This window comes from Labeo rohita, chromosome 14 (genome assembly GCF_022985175.1).
Source record: "Labeo rohita strain BAU-BD-2019 chromosome 14, IGBB_LRoh.1.0, whole genome shotgun sequence".
Lineage (NCBI taxonomy): Eukaryota > Metazoa > Chordata > Actinopteri > Cypriniformes > Cyprinidae > Labeo > Labeo rohita.
This window is the reverse complement of record NC_066882.1, coordinates 21,226,269-21,241,116: the sequence shown is the minus strand read 5'-3', so window position 1 is coordinate 21,241,116 and position 14,848 is coordinate 21,226,269. Positions and strand designations below refer to the sequence as shown.

General features: G+C 35.5%; 2 protein-coding genes across 4 annotated transcripts; one reads left to right on the top strand and one right to left on the bottom strand.

The window, feature by feature from the left end:
• Nucleotides 1–5: 5 nt before the first annotated feature.
• Nucleotides 6–10,083, bottom strand: ctsf (cathepsin F). The gene is made up of 14 exons (XM_051127789.1): nucleotides 9,710–10,083; nucleotides 7,935–8,054; nucleotides 7,543–7,624; nucleotides 7,297–7,355; nucleotides 6,608–6,680; nucleotides 4,782–4,895; nucleotides 4,403–4,551; nucleotides 4,171–4,267; nucleotides 3,710–3,790; nucleotides 3,484–3,603; nucleotides 2,878–2,942; nucleotides 1,590–1,680; nucleotides 1,351–1,409; nucleotides 6–982 (listed from the first exon to the last, which is right to left on the bottom strand). The coding sequence occupies exons 1-14, from the start codon at nucleotides 9,944–9,946 to the stop codon at nucleotides 908–910; spliced, it is 1,422 nt and encodes a 473-aa protein (XP_050983746.1). The 5' UTR covers nucleotides 9,947–10,083; the 3' UTR covers nucleotides 6–907.
• On the top strand, nucleotides 9,459–14,276 carry trpt1 (tRNA phosphotransferase 1). Of its 3 annotated transcripts, none has more exons than XM_051127791.1 (8): nucleotides 9,459–9,531; nucleotides 10,588–10,752; nucleotides 10,935–11,016; nucleotides 12,137–12,306; nucleotides 12,452–12,629; nucleotides 13,372–13,428; nucleotides 13,530–13,640; nucleotides 13,822–14,276. In XM_051127791.1, the coding sequence occupies exons 2-8, from the start codon at nucleotides 10,687–10,689 to the stop codon at nucleotides 13,842–13,844; spliced, it is 687 nt and encodes a 228-aa protein (XP_050983748.1). In that variant the 5' UTR covers nucleotides 9,459–9,531; nucleotides 10,588–10,686; the 3' UTR covers nucleotides 13,845–14,276. The 3 variants fall into 3 exon arrangements, with proteins under 3 accessions (XP_050983748.1, XP_050983747.1, XP_050983749.1); XM_051127790.1 differs by lacking the exon at nucleotides 9,459–9,531 and adding an exon at nucleotides 10,005–10,137 and having other exon boundaries at nucleotides 13,822–14,275; XM_051127792.1 differs by lacking the exon at nucleotides 9,459–9,531 and adding an exon at nucleotides 10,060–10,145.
• Nucleotides 14,277–14,848: the final 572 nt, after the last annotated feature.

The following is a 14,848-nucleotide window of genomic DNA, read 5'->3' as shown; positions in this document are numbered from 1 at the left end:
TTGACTGTTATTTCTGAGACATTTAAGAGTTTATTCAGGAATACAGCTTTGATAATGCATTAGAGATACAGCTGGTGTAAACAGTAACAGCACAGCAACTGAGAAATTCATAATTCATCTTTTCTACCACAACACAAACTTAAAACAATTCTTCAACTGTGCGGTTTGTAAGAAGCATCTGCAACTTTTTCCCATGCAGCAAAATGTGCTCAAAAATGAGGAAGATGTGCGGGTAAAAAGAGCCACGCTTACTTTAACGGTATGAGCACAATATACTGTGGAAATTCATAATGTGCAAAATCTAGTTTTTAAGACCAGCAGCTCAAAATACTCAGTAAAATGCACTTAAAATTGGATAAATGCTAATCTGTTCAGTAGGATTAAAAGCAAATATGACACAGGCTCAACTCATTATGGAATTAAATTAAGAATTAGATAAAACACAGAATAACAAAACTAATTAGTGTAAAAGAGTCTAAAATCACAATAAAATCACAATAGTGTTTGTATTAGTAACATTGTAAATGGCTGTTATCTTGTAGCTATTTGCTATTTGGTAATCTGCTGTCTAACATCACTGCACATGTGGATCTGAGGTAATGTACATTAAATTCAGCTATTCTGAATAGAATGGAGTTTTAGCTTTTTAGCATGTATGTAACAGCACAAGGACTGGTAACTAAAGTACATGACCTCAAAAGAAATACTTCACAAATCTGAGCTACGGAGAATTATGTGCTTATATCGATGAAATATGTGTAGAATGAGTGTTTAACACTATTGTGTCCAGATCACATGATGACTGAAACAGAGTGAACTCTGTACACAGTCATCACATGTTCATGACTGGGCTGTTTTCAAATGTTTTGTATCCATGCTTGCTTGCTTTGTGTGTGTGTCTGTGTGTTTAATTCACAATTGCAGATGAGCACATCTTGTTGATTCCACACAGTCTGGATCCTCTGTACAGGTAATAGTAACCCTATAAAAGAAGTACAGGAAACATTTGAACATTTCTGTGATATCACATAATCTATGAACACCTACATAAGTTATGAACAGGACCAAAGTTTTTTCTTTGCTGATTTTGATGGAAAATCTATACATATAACAAAAAATATAGTTTGCCTTTTAAAAATATGAAATATGATTACACCACCACTGGATCACCTTTAGTGTGTTGTGTGCTAATTTAAATCCTTTTCACTTAATTTAAAGTCTACAGATGCCATGTATTAATGATTTAAACCTAAAATAATGATTGCTGCCATTTTCTTAATAATACATGGCCTGTGTGACTGAGACACAAGCAGAATAGTATTTGCACATTGCTGAGGTGATTTTTCTTACCTGCTCTCCATAGTCCTCTCCCCAGCTGTTTTTGATGGCCCAGAATGGAATGCCATTACCTGCACACAAAAGCAGAAAAATATACCCAAAATCACTATGCAACTCTCTTGACTGATTCTACATAGTTGTAAATGTATATCTAAAGTATTCTGGAACTTTGTTTTGTATAGCCTTGCCATTCAAACACCTGAAGTTCGCACCTATATCAGTACAAACCACTGAAATCAAATATAACTCACGTTGTCCATATCCCACAAGCAGCACAGCGTGATCAATCATCCAGGGGTTGCAGAAGATCTTCAGAGGATGAGACACTCCCTTTCTGTAGAACTAAACACAGCAAAAAAAATGTTTAAAAAAGGCATATATGAAGACATATACAGTTGAAGTCTAAAGTTTACATACACCTTGCAGAATCTGCAAAATGTTAATTATTTTACCAAAATAAGAGGGATCATACAAAATGCATGTTATTTTTTATTCAGTACTGACCTGAATAAGATATTTCACATAAAAGGCGTTCACAAGTCCACAAGAGAAAATAATAGTTGAATTTATAAAAATTACCCTGTTCAAAAGTTTACATACAGTTGATTCTTAATACTGTGCTGTTACCTGAATGATCCACAGCTGCGTTTTTTTGTTTGTTTTGTTTTTGTTTAGTGATAGTTGTTCATGAGTCCCTTGTTTGTCCTGTTCAGTTCAACTGCCTGCTGTTCTTCATAAAAATCCTTCAGGTCCCATAGATTCTTTGGGTTTTCAGCATTTTTGTGCATTTGAACCCTTTCCAACAATGACTTTGTGGTTTTGAGATCCATCTTTTCACACTGAGGACAACTGAGGGACTCATATGCAACTATTACAGAAGATTCAAACGCTCACTGATGCTTTAGAAGGAAAAACGATGCATTAAGTGCCAGGATACTTACATGTTCCCCAGAGGACAAAATAAATTAAATTTACCCTGATCTTCAAGTTCAAAAAGTTTTTATCCCCTGGCTCTTTAAGCGTTATTTTTCATTCTGAAGCATCAGTGAGCATTTGAATATTCTGTAATAGTCACCGATTAGTCCCTCAATTGTCCACAGTGTGAAAAGATGGATCTCAAAATCATACAGTCATTGTTGGAAAGGGTTCAAATACACAAAAATGCTGAAAAACCAAAGAATTTGTGGGACCTGAAGGATTTTTCTAAAGAACAGCAGGCAGTTTAACTGTTCAAACAAGGGACTCATGAACAACTATCACTAAACAAAAAACACAGCTGTGGATCATTTAGGTAACAATGCAGTATTAACAATAAAGTGTATGTAAACTTCTGAACAGTCATTTTTAGCAAATTCTGCAAGGTGTATGTAAACTTTTAACTTCAACTGTATGTCTTTTTGTTTTTGTAGGGCCAGACATATATGCTACGTTTGGCTACTTTAGCACTAAAAACTCCATTATATAAAATTTTACCCAGAACATTATAGGGCAATATATTTATGTATGCTAATTTATTTTTCCATGGTGTATTTGTGTTACCTGCATGGCGAAAGCATTGAGGGCAGCAGACACCGGACCATTCTCAGCCAGCCAAGCAGCAATCTCTATAAGGCAATAACAATCAAAACACTTTAGAAAAAAAATGTATTTCTTGAGCAGCAAATTAACATATTATAATGATTTCAAAAGGATCAGTGACATTGAAGACTGCAGTAATGATGCTGAAACTTCAGCTTTGTATCACAGGTATAAATTGCATTTTAAAATATATTCATAGAAAGAAAATGTCTATTTTGAATCGTAATAATATTTTGCGTTATTACTGTTTTTACTTTAATTTTTGATCAAACCCAGTAAATGCACTCTTGGTCAGTAACATTTTAAAAATCTTACCAACACTGAAGTTTTGAACGTGGTTGTATTTCCATTTAAAACACTGGGTGTTCTCTAATTATCAATGGTATATTAACACTTAAGTAAGATTAGCTTGTATCTCATATTTCGCTCCAAATATTCTGATATAAATATTTGATATTTTTAATTTCCTGCTTTAATTTCCTCTAGTGAAGGTATTTCCATCATCATGTGTTTTTCATTTAATTGAGTTTACTGACACATCTCTAGTTCCTCATCTCTCTAACTTACCGTTTTCATCGTTGGGCAGCTCAACGGAGCTGTTAATGTAAGCAGCCACCTTCCCTGAAGAGAAATCACAGCTCTGCTTGTGTCCTATGTAGTTGTAGTCCGTTTCGGTCTCAAGACCTCCTTTATAGGTGAAACGGAAAAGCGCATTTATATGACACATATTCACTCTTAAAGACTCTCTAGGTAGTTTGTTTAAAATTGCCTTATGGGGAATTTTATTTCTTACCAAGCTTCTCAATGGCTTCGTAAGCATTTGACGGCAGTCCACCTCCACATGCTTGGTCCAGTTTATCACAGTCCACTAATTCTGTGATGTGAAGAGGTGAGCAAACAAACAAATGTAGCTTTTCACTGAATTCACATTGAGAATAACATGTTAGAGCAATGATTCCTGTTTCATCTCATGTTATCAATGGTGTTTGCTAAAGCAAGGCACACGTTGGGGTCTTTATTATTTATTTTTTATTTACCAATGTTAAAACAGTTGTGCTGCTTAATATACTTTGGTGAACAGAAAGTTCAGTAGAACAGCATTTATTTGCAGTTGAATTCTTTTGTCATTATAAATGTCTTTACTGTCACTTTTGGTCAAGTAAATGCATCCTTGCTGAATAAAAGCAATTAATTTTTTACAAAACATATATCTTACTGACCCCAAACTTTTGAACTGTAATGTAGTATATTTACCCTGCTCAGAGAGGGAAAGAAGCTGTCCGGTTTTCTTGAACCACTGTCCCTCAATGTTTCCAGTCACAGAAAATGCCCAACAGGAGCCACACATGCCCTGCAACAGACAGTCAGTTAAACTATTTAACTAATTATAATAAACCAGTTCATTTAAAGTTCATTCTGTAGACACACTCCAAGCATTACTATCTCACTGATTCACTCTCTGTTGAGCTAATCTGTGCCGTCACACCTGATTCTTCACAGAACTGACCGCCCCGTGCTCCCTCCAGTCCCAGCTGTCAGGAGCAGCCTTACTAGCTGGAGTCGCTGGCTTCAACTCCTTCTTCAAGCTCCACTGACTCAGCATTGGGTTGAGGTACATCATTCTGAACTCATCCTCTAAATACACAGAGGTTGGGGTTAGCTGCATCGATACACATTAGACTGGTCTCAGGTGTTACAAACTCGGTTACACAGTTGTTGAATTATGCATCTGTTGTTAAATCACAAGCATTAAATAATGCTATTTTGGCCTGGGTTGTTATGTTTGACCACTGAGTCATCACCAGTTGGCAATTTTTGCACATTTACTAAGTAACCAGTGATAATCAACAAATTCATGAACATACCTGTGAGGTCACTGAACTTGGTAACACCGTACTCAGCTGACCCCTGTTCCAGGGATTGCAGTGTTTGAGCTGTTTTCATATTCTCTTGGAAAATGTGCAAACGCTTCTCTGCCTCTGTGGAGTTTAAAAGATCGGTGTTTAAAGGGATTTTTAATTTGTGTATATTAGGGCTGCCCTCAACTAAAGATTTTTCTGGTCAACTAGTAGTTGTTCATTTTAAACATTAGTCGACGTTGCACAAAAATATCGGCACCCTTGCAATTCTGTCAGAAAATGCAACACTTCTCTCAGAAAATTGTTCCAGTTGCAAATGTTTTGGTATTTACATGCTTATTGTTTTTGTTTGCACTGCAACAACACCAAAAAACAGAGAAGAAAAGTCAAACTTGATCAAATTTCACACAGAACTCAAAAATAGACTGGGCAAAATTATTGGCACCTTGTCAAAATTGTAAGAAATAATTGCTTTTCAAGCATGTGATGCTCCTGTAATTTGTATTTAGACACACCTGTGGCAAGTAACAAGTGTGGGCAATATAGTAATTACATTTGCAACCAGTTAAAATGGAGAAAAGTTGACTCAACCTTTGCGTTGTGTCTCACACTGAGCATGGAGAAAAGAAAGAAGTGTAAAGAGTTTTCAGTGGATTTGAGAGAAAAAATTGTGGAAAAACATGGACAATCTCAAGGCTACAAGCCCATCTCCAGAGATCTTACTGTTCCTGTGTCCACTGTGCGCAATATCATCAAGAGGTTTACAGCCCATGACACTGTAGCTAACCTCTCTGGACATGGACGGAAGAGCAAAATTAATGAAAAAATTACAACAAAGGATTGTTCAAATGATGGATAAAGAACCTCGATTAACTTCCAAACAAATTCAAGCTGATCTGGAGATACAGGGTACAACAGTGTCAGCTCGCACTATCCGTCGCCATCTGAATGAAAAGGGACGCTATGGTAGGAGACCCAGGAGGACACAAAAGCATAAAAAAGCAAGAATGGAGTTTGCCAAAACACAAAACCACAATCCTTCTGGGAGAACATACTGTGGACAGATGAGACAAAAGTAGAGCTTTTTGGTAAATGGCCACATCATTGTACTGTTTACAGAAAAAGAAATGAGACCTTCAAAAAAAGAACACAGTCCCTACAGTCAAACATGGTGGAGGTTCAAAGATGTTTTGGGGCTGCTTTGCTGCCTCTAGCACTGGATGCCTTGACTGTGTGAACGGTATCATGAAATCTGATGATTACCAAAGAATTTTGGGGCGCAATGTAGTGGCCAGTGTCAGAAAGCTGTGTCTCCACCAGAGATCATGGGTCTTCCAGCAGGACAATGACTCAAAACACACTTCAGAAAGCACTCGGAAATGGTTACAAACAAAGCGCAGGAAGAGACTGATTTCAGTTATTTTTTCCAAAGGGGGTGCGACCAAATATTAAGTTAAGGGTTCCAATAATTTTGTCCAGTGCATTTTTTGGGTTCTGTGTGGAATTGTATCAGATTTGACTTTTCTTCTCTATTTTTTTGTGTTGTTCCAATGCAGACAAAAAAATAAACAGGTGAGTACCTGCAACTGCAACAATTTTCCAAGAGAAGGGTTGCATTTTCTGACAGAATTGCAAGGGTGCCAATATTTTTGGCCATGACTGTATATATATATTTATATATATATATATATATTACAATTGCACAAGATTACAAACTATTTATTTGTTTATTAGTATTACTATTTTCAAGCACCTAAGAAATTACACTAAATGTAGAATAATGAAAAGATGTGAAACATTCATAGTAATGTAAAGTATGTTCTGTGTTTTACCTTCTTGGGAGCTGTATGTTCGATTGTATGTGATCATAAAGTTTTTAAACTGGGTCAAAAGCTCCACAGTTTCCTGAAAATACAGAAAAAAAATCATGAAAAGTATGATGAAAAGCTAACAAATCTTTAAAACTGTGAAGTCTGACATGAAATAATCTTTAGGAAAAAATCTAATTTGAAATGGAACCGTTTATTGAAATTTATACACAAAAAGAAAAAGATCTTAAAGATTTCATGTCTTTTTTTTAATAATAAGGCTCATACAGTATAAAATGGAATTCATACTTGAGGAGGAAAAAATATTTCTCAAAAGCCTCATGTACTATATTTGATACTCGTACTTTAACATGATTTCTAAAAAGTGATGTATGGATAATCAAGTAAATCTAAGTTGCTTTGATCCAGTAAGTGTTCATCTTGTAATATTGCTAACAATATAAAAGTTATTCTCACATTTTGTACTTGTTAAAAATAGTAAAGATTTTACAACAAAAAACACATGATCCACAACCTAAAGGGGAATTTTTTAGAATTACACTAAACAGCCTTTGAAGTTCATACTAATAATGAGACGACAGATAGCATGTAGTAGATTTTGTACAAGAGGTTTTTAAGCAAAGTTGTGATACAGTTGGTTTTATAGGGTTAATTGCATATATTTAAGGTGTACACTGCATACTTGTCCATACCTTCATAGGTTTGCCATGGGTTAGGGGTACGGCTGCCACCTTTTTGAGCTCCTTTGAAACTAAGCCATGAACAATATAAAGGTAACTACACATGCATGCTGGGTAGAACACAATTAAATGATCAAAATCACTTTATATCCTGTCCTGAAATATTACAATGAGTGTGCGTGTCTGCAGTATATCGTGATAAAGATGATTTGAACTACATGAGGATAACATATCTGCCATCTGTCCCAGGCTACTGACCCGCAGGCTGGCATTTCTGTTTAAGTAGGGTGGATTTATTTTCCCAGGGAATGTCCCAAACCTCAAACAAACAAACCTCCGTCTGTGGAGAGACAGAGAATGGGGGTGATTAGGAGAGAGAATGTGCACTGTAAATGTACAAGAACTGCATTTCTTTGCAGCAAATGGGCATGTTTTGCTCACTGTTTTTTATTTAAATGAACGAAAACTTTAAATATGTGCTACTGAATGGAATAATTTAAAACATGAAATCAAAACTGCAAACATGCTAATAATGGTCAAAATGAAATTCCACATTAAATGGGTTGTGTGCTGTGTATTGACTGTTATAGAATCATCTGGTTTTGCCATTTGACATTGAGTAGTTGGTTTAGGGATTAGTGTTTGCTCACCTTCTGTTTGTGTGGCTCTGGGAAAAAGTCACAGGTGTCCGCAGTGCTTAGTTTGAGGGATTTCTTACACTGAGTGCTTCCAATCTCAACCATAATACTGTACCGGACACCTTTCACCAGCTGCGAAAGACACAATACAGAAATGAATTAAACAAATCACTCTTTTTGAATGGGGGAATAATTATGGTTGTGTAATATCAAACTTCTATAAGGAATCTTAATAAATGTGTTATATATTTTTTAAAAAAGACTGATATATTTAATAGATGAAGATTATTTTCGAATAATTTACATTACCAGTCAAACGTATTTGAACAGTAAGATTTTTAATGTTTTTAAAAAATTCTCTTCTGCTCACCAAGCCTGCAGTTATTTGATCCAAAATACAGCAAAGGCAGTAATATTGTGAAATATTTTTACTATTTAAAACAACTGCTTTCTGTTTGAATATATTTTAAAATAAAATTTATTCCTGTGATCAAAGCTACATTTTCAGCATCATTACTCCAGTCACATGATCCTTCAGAAATCATTCTAATATTTTCTTGATTTTCAAAGTTTCTTGGTTTTCTGTTCAAGAAACTTTTTTTTTTTATTATTATCAATATTTAAAACAGTTGAGTTCATTTTTCAGGATTCTTTAATGAATAGAAAGACCCAGCTATTTTCGGAATAGGTCAGCTATTTTCGGAAAAAAAAAAAGAAAGCTTTTGTAACATTATACACCATACCATTCAAAAGCCTGGAGTTAGTATATATATATATATATATATATATATATATATATATATATATATATATATATATATATACATACATTTGGGAAGGAAATTATATATATTAATACTTTTATTTAGCAAGGATGCTTTAAATTGATGATAAAAACATTTAACAAGATTTCTGTTTTGGATAAATGCTGTTTTTCTGAACTTTCTATTCATTTAAGAAATCTGAAAAGAATCTGTTCAGCTGTTTTCAACATAATAATAATAATAATAATGTTTTTGAGCAGTAAATCAGAATATTAGAATGATTTCTGAAGGATCATGTCACTGGAGTAATGATGCTAAAAGTTCAGCTTTGAAATCACAGGATGAAATTACATTTTATTTAAAATATTTCAAAATTGTACTGTTTTTGCTGTACTTTGGATCAAATAAATGCAGGCTTGGTGAGAGACTTCTTTAAAACATTAAAATTCTTAAAAACTTTTGACTGGCTGTGTATAGAACTATAAATACACAAATTTATTACACATTTATATCACAAACTGCAAGAATTTGCGGTATTTATACAACAGTAGGCTTTTTTATTATTATTTAGCTATTTACTTATTTTATTATTGTATTTTATTAAATTATTGTACCCCCCACTTGATCTTGTTTGATTCCCTAATGTTTAATATCTATATAATATTGGCGAAAAAAAGATCGTCCTAAATACATTCGTGAATGCTCAAAAGTGCGCAGTTTCCTTTAAACTACTGTAATAACCAAGTGCGCAAAATGCGCGCAGTGTGGTGCTGCTTAAATCAGCTCGCCACTGTTCTGTATTTGAGGCCTCAGCGCACACTCTGCCCTTGTTTACGTCTAATGCGGTAAAAATAACTCCTTATAATAAACTTATTGTCCAATATCAGAGTCGCCTAAATTAATAAGTCATCATAAATAGGACAAACAATAATATATATCAACAATAATTACATCTATGGTTTTATACCCGTTATTAACATAGAAATTTGACATTTCAACGAACTATTCATAATTATAATTTACCTGTTTGCTGGCCGAAAGGATTTTGCTAACACGGCGGACATGCATCGCGTTGGAGGCCATATTATATCTTTCCTCTGCAAATTTGATTGCTTTCATAACCCCCGGGTCTGACTCAGACAAACGGACCGGGGATCCCGGAGCTCCGATAACCGGGCGATCCGGGCCATCTTCTAAACCCAGAACCAACCCGACCAGGACGCAGCAGGCGATGACAGAGTAACCGCGGTTAAAGTACATGTTGTCGAGCTTTTGGAACAGAAAGCAGCGACGAAAGATCAGGACAGGTCTTTGTTTTTAGATCGTCAGCTCGCAGTTGTTTTGTTGCTCCACACAGTACAGTTGTCAGTTTACGAGACGCCCCGCACAAAGATGGACGACTGAAAGACGCAGTGATGCCCCGCACAAAGATGGACGACTGATGACATTTGGTGTGGGGGTGACACATATTTTGATGATAATAATAGTAGTAGTAGTAGTAGTAGAAATAGTAATAATATTAATTTGCTTGTGGTTCATAATAATTATTTATTACAAAAAACATGTATTTCTTTTTAAACTGTTGGGCTGTAATAAAAGTGTTACCTAAAAATAATATTTTATTTATTTGCATATTACATTAACGATCTATCGCTAGTCTACACCTCATCTAAAACAACATAAATCAGTGCATTTACCACCGCTAGATGGTGTAAAGTCTTTTAGAAAATATAAAACAAAGTCTTTCCTGCCCCCTGCTGGCCGATGACTGCTGATCAATGCCTCTTTCACTGTGTCTGTTTCAGTTGACACGTGAATTTCAGAAGCTTTTGGAAAGGAGTTTGAATGTACAGTATTTGTATAGGCGACTAACCCAACTCAAATGGTTGTCATTTGTTTAGATGTGAAGAATTACACGAATCAAATCCAGCTGCAGAGGCCATATAACGTTATATCTCATAGCCGTGTTGGTGAATGATACAGTCACAAGTGTTTCACAAATGGACTGTCAGCCTCGAGGAAGAGGAAGAAGAGGAAGAGGAGGACGAGGAAACCGAAATGAAGAGGTAGGAGAAATTAATTATTGACTTCTGTGGTCCACGTACAATTTGCACTTCTACAAAAACACTTATTATGGTAATCACAGTTTTATATACGTTCTTAGTGTAAGTTTTATGTCATTTTGTTTTTATATTTTAATATTTGCATTGTTATTAACAATGTTACATTTCTGTTTTGCTTCCTTCAGAGCAGAGATGTGCGTCTGTCTAAATCTCTGTCTTACGCTTTACGACATGGAGCAAGTAAGATGGGTCTGCAGATGAACTCTGGTGAGAGATGATATCCATAAAGCATAGAGGGTTTGCACTTACGTCACAGTTTGGTCAGTTACCCAGATATGTGGCCATATTTGCAATACTCAGATGTAAACAACAGCATGATTGTAGGTTAATGTACTACTGAATATGTTGTTCTGCTAATTTATGCTGTTTAAAGAAGAGAAAACATGTGGAAGCAGCTAAATCATATAGAGAAGGACTTAGTAAGCAGGAAAAGGTGCAATATTTGACAAACTACAGTTAATAGGTGGTAAAGATACATACAAGCAATATTAAGGTATTAGTTGAATATTTCACGTACTTGACCAGAAATGATAAGAACAAACACGAATGTTGCTTGCCCTGGAAATCCTGGTTCAGTCTGGCCAACCTCAAACGTTTTTTGTTCCTCAGACAGTTTTTTGCAATCTTCTAACTTTTGTCAGTTTATAGTACTCCAAATGTTTTTCCCGGTCCGACCATTAGCACAGCCCAAAACATGACAATAAGTGCCCATTTTCAGGAGCAATAAACAGCAAAATGTGTGAGTTTTGTTCGGTTCAGTGGCTTTGTTTATGTTTAGTGCTGCCAATATGGCCAATTGATGATGTGGCGTCAAAACACTTTATCCATTTTATATTTCAATGCAGAAGTAAGCTGTTTTCTGGTAATGTGTTAGACGTCCGGTTCATAATCCGCCATAGAGAAATAACGAGAAGAACATCAAAGTGCAGTAAACGGTAAAACAGTTTGCACTACAAACCAGTATGTTCATATTTTAGATCATACATTAAAATAATATGGTAAGACACACCAGTTTGCAATATCAAACAGCAAAATGAGCTTTTTGTGCAGCTAAAAATAGCTGGAAGTGGATGAGACCGGAAGCCAGACACAAAAAAATGTACAAATGGCTGCACCCACTCTTATGGTAAAAATAAGGTGGATATGAATGATAATAATTATTGTATGCCCACATGCTTACAAAATTGTTATGTAGGTATTTTGTGCAAGTACTTGTGAGCGGAGAGTGGTTGTTGTTGTTATTATTGGATAAGAAAACAAATGATTCATTAATATGATTTCGTTTTTATCATCCCTGTTACCTGTAATTATGTCACCTTGTTGGCAGATGGATTTGTGTTTGTGGAGGAACTTCTTGCTCATCAGCAGTACCGCTCGTTTTCACTGGAGGATGTGGAGCGAGTGGTGGCCACCGACGACAAACAGCGATTCAAGCTTTGCCACCACCCTGATGATGGTCGTCTTCAGATACGTGCCAACCAGGGTCACTCAGTGCAGGTCAGTTTGGTTCAGAGGTCGTACAATCTACAATCTTATTTTTAGAAAAATATGTTTAAAAATTTGACATGGTCACTGGAACATTTGCTTGACAAAAGGTTGCATATACTTTAATAAATGTTGTCACGTAATGTGTCTCATTTAGGTTACAGATCTGGAATTGAGAGCAGTAGCACCTGATGATCCAAACTATCCAAAAGAAGCTGTTCATGGCACATATATGAAACACTGGCCCTCTATACGCAGTCAGGGCATCAGCAGAATGAAGAGAACTCACATACACCTGGCACCTGGGCTTCCTGGAGAGGGTGGAGTCATCAGTGGTAAGTGACACAGTGGTTACATTTATTTCTAGAGGTCTTTATTTTATGTTCAAGTTCTTTAATTTTTTAAAAAATCAGGATAGCAGAAAACTATGAAAGTCCGTTTCCACCTCGGAATAAAATAAGTTAATTGCAACTTTTTATCTCACAATTCTTTTTTTCACAAGGACTTTTTTTTGCAGTTGCAAGTTTACATCTCGCAATTCTGACTTTTTTCTCAGAATTATGAGAAATAAACTCACAATTACAAATTATAAAGGCAGAATTGCGAGATATAAAGTCAGAATTGTGGGATATAAACTCAAAATTGTGAAAAATAAAGTCAGAATTGCGAGATATAAACACTGACTTTTTGTCTCCTAATTGTGAGTTTACATCTCACAATTCTGACTTTTTTCTCAGAGTTCTGTCATATAAACTTGGGAGATATAAACTCGCAATTGCGAGTTATAAAGTCCAGTTCTGAGGAGGAAAAAAGACTGATATGTTCACATAATTGCGAGTTTATATCTCAGAAATCTGATTTATAACTTGCAATTGCGAGTTATCTCGCTATTCTGAGAAAAAAGTCAGAATTGTGAGATAAAAAGTCGCAATAACCTTTTTTTATTTTTTATTCAGGGCGGAAACGGGCTTCCGTAGAAAGCATTCCAGACCAAGACTATGTGTACAAAATATGTGAATATGATTTTTAAATATAATTTTAATACATCAATGTAAATGTCCTCTTTTCTGTTTTTAGGAATGAGACAGAGTTGTGATCTGGCTGTGTATATTGATGTTGCGAAAGCTATGTCGGGTAATAAGACAACATTTTTTAAACCAGTTTAAAGTTGAATAGGTGTAACAATATGAGAACTGAAGTTTTAATGATCCCTCTCTCCTCTGGTTGGTGCTCAGATGGAATTCAGTTCTTCTGGTCGGAGAATGGCGTACTCTTAACCCCTGGAGATGATGCTGGGATGTTAGCGCCACGCTATTTCTCTCGAGCACAAAAACTGAAACCCTCACGTGAGTCACTTTCAAAGCCAGCTCATCAAATTTTACTGATAAAATATGATTTGTTCCATGTAAAAATTTAAAAGACTTCCATTTTACAATATTCTTTTGTATGCATTTGATATTGTACAGTGCAGATTGGTGATAATTAGATTTTAATAATGAAGTAATAATGTTGTTTTTTTTCTTTCAGCTTGTGAAATTGATCTGCATTAGCTGTTGGAAAGGATCTCCTTTTGACTTAACCAAAAAATGGAGACTGAACTTCTGAAAGCATTAAAGTGGAATATCTGTTTTGAAGAAAAAAAAATCGTATAAATAAAAACAACATTTTTTATTAGCACAATTAGGCTACATTATTTATTAACAGCGTTGATTATACTCTTACATCAAAAGATAGAAATTTAAATAATTGAGACAAACTGAACAACCACAGGTGACTTTGGGAAGGATGCACAGGAAGACAAGGACTTTTTTTTACTTTTAACCTAAAACTGCTGTGCAGTTGGACAGTTGAATATGCTTTGTTAGTCATGATGTTACCCAGGAAATTACCAAGGGAATAGTAGCAGTGCATCATGAACATCAAAGGATTAGTTCACTTTTGAATTAAAGCATTACTCCACCCCAAAATTGAAAATTTTGTCATTAATCACTTACCCCCATGTCGTTCCAAACCTGTAAAAGCTTTGTTCATCTTCAGAACACAATTTAAGATATTTTGGATGAAAACCAGGAGGCACGTGACTGTCCCATTGACTGCCAGGTAAATACCACTGTCAAGAACCAGAAAAGTATGAAAGACATTGTCAAAGTAGTGCATCTGCCATCAGTGGTTTAATCTGAATTGTATGAAGCAACGAGAATACTTTTTGTTTGTCAAGAAAAAAAAAAAAGATTTTATTCAACAATTCGTCTCCTCCGCGTCACCGTAGCGGCATTTTGGAAAGTATCCACTGGATGCAAACTGTGTACGCCGGATACACTGTTTTCGTTAAAATCAATGTGTAAATATATGAAGAAAACGTATCTGTGTAGTGCGGCTGACACAGAGCGGCGTACGCAGTTTGCGTCCAGCGGATACTCTCCAAAATGGTGCTACGCTGACACAGAGGGGACGAATTGTTGAATAAATTTTGGACCATGTCTTTCATACTTTTCTGGATCTTGACAGTGGTATTTACCTTGCAGTCAATGGGACAGTCAAAAGCCTCCCGGTT